The sequence below is a fragment of the Perognathus longimembris genome, chromosome 1, assembly GCF_023159225.1.
Source record: "Perognathus longimembris pacificus isolate PPM17 chromosome 1, ASM2315922v1, whole genome shotgun sequence".
NCBI lineage: Eukaryota > Metazoa > Chordata > Mammalia > Rodentia > Heteromyidae > Perognathus > Perognathus longimembris.
In genome coordinates this window covers 108,673,261-108,679,826 of record NC_063161.1, presented here as the reverse complement: position 1 = coordinate 108,679,826, position 6,566 = coordinate 108,673,261, and the positions used below count along the sequence as shown (strand labels likewise).

General features: G+C 36.7%; 1 protein-coding gene and 1 pseudogene across 5 annotated transcripts in view; one reads left to right on the top strand and one right to left on the bottom strand.

The window, feature by feature from the left end:
* Positions 1-6,566, bottom strand: part of Ric1 (RIC1 homolog, RAB6A GEF complex partner 1) — a 90,913-nt gene that overhangs the window by 73,261 nt on the left and 11,086 nt on the right. For all 5 annotated transcript variants that reach the window (XM_048345807.1, XM_048345977.1, XM_048345855.1 and 2 more), the window contains exon 2: positions 6,401-6,508. In XM_048345807.1, the coding sequence (XP_048201764.1) occupies positions 6,401-6,508 (108 nt within the window). The remainder of the gene's footprint in view (positions 1-6,400; positions 6,509-6,566) is intronic.
* Positions 115-2,312, top strand: LOC125356584 (annotated as a pseudogene).

The following is a 6,566-nucleotide window of genomic DNA, read 5'->3' as shown; positions in this document are numbered from 1 at the left end:
ACAATGTCCATAACCTGGAAGATGGGTGCTATCTTTCCATGATTACCATGTAATAAAAATCTTCTTTCTCTATACTTCACGATACGTCTTTATTTGGCCTAACATATACCTAACATGGTAGTCCTGGAATTCAGACCTGGATCTAAGAATCTGGTTTCATTAGATTATAAACTTGGGTCAGTACTCTAAGATCTAAAATAGCATAATTCTAAATAATGATGAATCAAAGAAGAAATAATAGAAAGATTTAAAAATTTCAACATTTTGAAGAAATTTGAAATTCTGCTAAAACAGTCCAAGGAGAAAATGTGTCTTTTTAAATAATCTATATTAGAAAAAAGAAAAGAAAATTTTTAAAGCAATGACATCATCTTTCTGCCTTACACAAGAAACAAAAGACCCAATGGCTCAAATTAAGCAGGGAGAGGAGAAGCAAATAGAGATCAGAGGGGAAATCAATAAAATAGAAAAAATTTAAACACACAAAATAAATCGAGTTATTAAAGAAAATCAGTGAATTTGACACTCTTAATCATACTGACCAAGCAAAAAAGAATATTATCACTATCAGAAATGAGTGGGGCAACATAACTGTATATTCTAGAAAAAAAATAAAAGAATAAGAATTCCAGCACAATGAAGGCAAGGCAGGAGGATCATGAAACTGAGGTCAGACTGGACTACATAGTGAATTTGAGATAAACTGAGATTACAGAGCCAGTTCCTTTTTTAGAAACAAAGAAGAAAGCAAGGAAGGGAGGGGAGACTGAGAGGGAGTGAAACAATAAAACAGAGAAAAGGAGAAAGTGAAAAGGAGAGGGAGGGAGGGAGGGAGGGAGGGAGGGAGGGAGGGGGAGGGAGGGGGAGGGTTGATGGATGACACTAGCAGCTAGAGAGAAAATTTGTGATGTGCTAATGCTCAGTAAGTAACAATAATGTATTAAATACAAAAAGACAGAAAAGACTTTATATGTTTATACCATAAAGAAATAATTAATGGCCCGGGTGAGTGGATTATCCACGTAATTCCAGCTATGTGAAAGGTTGAAATAGGAGGACTGGGTTCAAGGCCAAAGTTATTGTGCCCTTGTCTCAAAGAACAAGCTGGGCATAGTGGTCCACATCAGTAATCTCAGCTATGTGGGAGGCAGAGATAGGATGAATCAACCCAAGGACAGTCCTAGGAAAAAATGTGAGACCCTGTTTGAAAAATAACTAAAGGATAGAGTATGGTCCAAGTAGTACATACAGTCTCTAAGTTTAAACCACATTACTGCCAAGAAAAAAAAAGATAAATACTTGAGATTATCATTCCTTAAAACAGGTTTACCCTGATTTAAATACAATATAATGAATACGTATATTCAAAAATCATTAATTCAAACCACATAATTTTTTAATCATGTGGTCCCATATAAGTAAATGCGATGTTTGTTTTTTTGCCAATCCTGGGGCCTGAACTCAGGACCTGAGCATTGTCCCTGAGCTTCTTTTGCTGAAGGCTAGCACTCGACCACTTGAGCCACAGAGCTACTTCTGGCTTTTTCTGCTTATGTAGTACTGAGGAATCAAACCCAGAGCTTCTTGAAGTATGCTAGGCAAGTATTCTACCACTAGGCCACAATCCCAGCCCAGTAATGTTTGTTTTTATGAACTGTTTAAAAATTTTAAATAAAATATATTTTAAAAATAACGCCAGGCCTGTTCTCCCTGCTCCGCCGAACTTGGCACGCCAGTCTTTTCACTTTCAAAGGATTCAAATTCACTACCATGTCTTCTGAAGAGTGGCAGGACTGAACTTTAACACCGATGAGCAGGCACTTGAAGACCACTTCAGTAGCTTCGGGCCTATTTCTGAAGTGGTGGTTGTCAAGGACAGAGAGACTCAACGGTCCCGAGGTTTTGGCTTCATCACCTTCACCAACCCAGAACATGCTTCAGATGCCACGAGAGCCATGAATGGAGAGTCCCTGGATAGTCGCCATATCTGAGTGGACCATGCAGGCAAGTCTGCCTGGGGCACCAGAGGGGGTCCTTTTGGGGACCAAAGACGTGGTCGCAGCTATTCTAGACGTGGTGGGGACCAGGAATATGGGAGTGGCAGATATGACAGTCGGCCTGGCGGATACGGATATGGATATGGATGCTCCAGAGATTACAGTGGCAGAAGCCAGGGTGGTTATGACCGCTACACAGGAGGAAATTACAAAGACAATTACGACAACTGAGATGAGACATTTGCACATATGTAGATACACAAGGAATAACACTTCTGATCCAGGATCATCCTTCCAAATTGCTGTATTTATAAAGACTTTTGGAGCTGCGTTGAAACATATGTTTTAGTACATCAAGTTATATTTTTTAATTGAGCTCCCAAGGTAGCCTGTTAAATACCTTTCAGAAAGCTCCATGTGCTTTTTCCCATTTAAAGACAAATTAAGACAAATTTTTAGAATCCAGGTATTTTTATCTTTTTATCAGGTTTTTTGTTAGAGATCTCAAGATTATTCCTTCTGACCAAAAAGGTTGGCCAGACTGATTTTTAAAACTAAAAATGATGTGTATTTAGGGACGTTTTTAAAACCTGTATACAATGTTTATCATGGCCAGAAAGTGATTTCTAAAGTATAAGCAGTCTGCATCAAGAACGTAATTAGCTTACAGATTTTTTAAATTCAAGATCACCACCTTGATTATATAAGAAAGCTCCTTAAAAATGTTTGTGAATGTCATTTTTTAATACTGGAAGAAAAAGATATTCTGTTGTGTCTCATGTAGTGTTTAGGATGTCCTTCATGGAGCTGATTAAAAGATGAAACCTGAATACAAAAAAAATAAAAATAAAGCCAGGCACTGGTGACTCACGCCTGTAATCCTACTCAGGAGGCTGATCTGAGGATCAAGATGCAAAGCCAGCCAGGTAGAAAAGTCCATGAGACTCTTATCTACAATACATTATGCAGAATAAGTGGTATGTAGTACTGTGACTCAAGTGGTAGAGCAGTAGCCTTGTGCAATCAATGGGGGTGTAATCTGAGGAGGAAAAAATATTTTGAACCATATAGCACTGTTTTAAAGACTATCTTTTTATATTCATTTCTTTCTTTTTTTCTTCCCCAGTCCTAGGGCTTGAACTCGGGGCCTGGGCACTGTCCCTGAGCTTCTTTTGCTCAAAGCTAGTGTACCACTTGAGCCACAAGTGCCACTTCTGGCCTTTTCTGTTTATGTGGTAATGAGGAATTGAACCAAGGGCTTCATGTGTGCTAGGGAGCACTCTACCACTAAGCCACATAATCATTTTTTGAAGGATACTTTTGCTACACAGTTTTACAATGATTTTCAACATTAATGGAGTCTGCTATTTATGGAGTACCTTCTATTTGCTAAGCAGTTTATTAAGCAGTAAGAATGAAGTTATAAAACATAAACTTACTTGAATCATATAGTATTCACTGCATTTTACTTGGGTAAAAACATATTTACTGTTTTTTGGTGCCCATACTAGGTTTTGATCTCAGGGCCTGGACACTGTTCATTAGCTTCTTTGTTCAACTGATGCTCTAACACTTGAGCCAAAGGTTCACTTCCAGCTGTCTACATGAACTGGCAATAAGAATCTCAGGGTCTCTTGCATGGGCTGGCTTCACAATGAGTTCCTCAAATTTCAACCTCCTACATAGATAGGATAACAGGTGAGAGGCAACTCACTAGGTTTAAGATATCTTTAATTTCTCTTCACTTTCAGAAGGTATAGAATTTGAATTGCCAGTTATTTAAGATAAAGATAAAATTGTGTGTGTGTGTGTGTGTGTGTATACACTAGAGACACTAGAGCTTAACAGAACCTCAAACTCTTGCTCACCTTTCTTCCTCATGACTGGTACACTGAATCAATGCCTCCAGCCCAGCTTTTTGCTGGCTAACTGTAGTCTCACAGACTTTCCTGCTTAAACTGGCTTTGACCTGTGATCCTCCAAGTCAGCCTCCCTGAGTAGTATTACAGCCTTGAGCCAATAGAGTCCTGTTTTTTATTGTTTCTTATGAGAAGTCAAATTAAGAGACTCATTGTTGGTGCTTTGAAAGCAAGGTAACTTTTTTTTATACTACTTGTTATGTTTTTTTTTTAATTTGTTTGTTTTTTGCCAGTCCTGGGGCTTGGACTCAGGGCCTGAGCACTGTCCCTGGCTTCTTTTTGCTCAAGGATAGCAGCACTCTACCACTTGAGCCACAGTGCCACATGACTTTTTTCTGTTTATGTGGCACTGAGGAATCAAACCCAGGGTTTCATGCATGCAAGGCAAGTACTCTACCACCAAGCCACATTCCCAGCCCCCATCTGCTAATGTCCTCATTAATGAATTCCTTTCAGATTATACTGATTTTTTCAAATTTTGAGAATTTCTTCATCTGGAGTTGTTCTACACAGGTTACTCATACAAAGTATTATTTCACATTCCACAGTGACCATTTGAATAAACAAGAGACCAATACTGTAAGAGTTTTAACTCAAAAAACAAACTTACTTTTAGTGTACTTTCATTTTCATATTGTTTTTGTGAAAAAATTCTTATGATGCAATGTCATATTTTCTAATAATAGAAATACTGTGATGAGTGCTGTTTGATGATATCAACTTACAATGTATTTCTTGTCAGTGATAGTGTAATAAACTGCATAACACACATAATGCTTTGCCATTTAATTCAATAAAAGAATCTAGAGTCGAATATGCTTTAAAAGCATGATATTCAAAATCAACTTTCCTCTTCTTTCCTTGACCTGAGTATTTACTAGTAACAAAACAATATAAAATGTCACAATATGTGTGGAGCTTGATATACTAGAAAGTGTTGCTGATATACCATGTAACCATGCTACTATAATTTATAGTGCACTGAACAGAAATGCACTGTCCAGTAGTAAAACTCACTCAATCTGCTGTTGTAGCTTGAAGAAACCATAGACTACAAATAGATATGTGAAGATGTTTGTGCTTTACTAAAATTGTACATGACACGAAAACTTAAGTGCCTGTCATTTTAAGTATGACAAAATACTTTCCTTTGATTTATTTTGATCACTTAATATATGAAAACTATTCTTAGTTCATGGACTATATATAAATGGATTGTAGAGTACATTTGCTATGTGGTTCTTAGTCTTCAAACTCCTGCTAAATGAAGTACAGAATTACTCAATATTTTAAACCATTTAAAACATTTATAAATTAGTAATCTAGTAAGTATTTTATAGGGTGGACTAGAAAGAGATTGAAAACAGAGACAAGTTAGTCTAGAAGTTAAAGTATAGTAAGAGACTAGTAGTTTCATTCAGTGGTTGAGCACCAGGGTCTGAGTCCAAGGCTTGGTTTGGATCCCCACCGAATATACCCTATATCTATGGTACCAGAGAACAACTCAGTGTTGGAGTACCTCCCTACCATGTAAGACACTCTGTATAACTTTGTATGTCTTAATTTTTCACCTCCTCAATTTGTATATTATGAACGATAACAATATTCATGTCTAAGCATTGATCTAAAGATCAAATGAAGCCAGGCACTGGTGGCTCACACCTGAAATCATAGCTACTCAGAAGGCTAAGATCTGAGCATCACAGTTCAAAGCCAGCCTAAGCAGTAGAGTCCATGAGACTCTTATCTCCAATTAACCACCAGATAACCAGAAGTGAGTCTGTGGCTCCAAGTGGCAGAACACTATCCTTGAGCAAAAAGAGCTCAGAGACAGCACCCAAGTACATGCCCCGTGACTGGAAAAAAAAAAAAAAAAGATTAAATGAGATGACCCATGTAAACTGATACATATGCAAAACTTATATTAATTAACCATACATACTGCCACTGCAAAGGTAATATGAGGCCCCTTAGGATGACAATGATATTAAGTTAAAAAGGATTAATACTTCTACACATAGCAAATGAAACAAAAGATAAATGGAGAAGGATTCAAATAGATATGAGAATTTGCTTATATGAGCAATAAGCTTATATGAGAAATAAGCTTATTATATAAAGTTCATTATTTTGCTGGACATCTTAAATGGAGGGGAAAACTGAATATGAACACAGCAGCACCATGCAAAAAGCTTAAAAAAATAGAATTAGACTTCAGGGACAAAACAGGAAAGTAAGAAGATCACACAGGAGAAGATTCAAATATATTTTTAGAGATGGCAAAAGCAGTAAAGCAAACAGAAGACAAAGTAAGTGCAAAAATATAGGATATAATGGGCACACAGAAGAATCAGTACAGCAATACCTAAAACAAACACTTCTGTATGTGAATGATTAAAGGGAAATCATCTACAAGAACGAAACTGAAATGTAATATGATGATTTCATAAGAAAACACTATTAAAGTTAGAAAAATCTACTTACTGATACTGCTATCATGGTACTATCTGGCCTCCATTCAGTTTGTTGGTAGGATCCAAATTGTGTTGATGATTTTGCAGGTTCCTTGTAGGTTACAATTAACACACTAGGCTGAAAAAAATGTATTTTTATTAATATGTCATGCAAATATATACAAAAAATTAAAAAT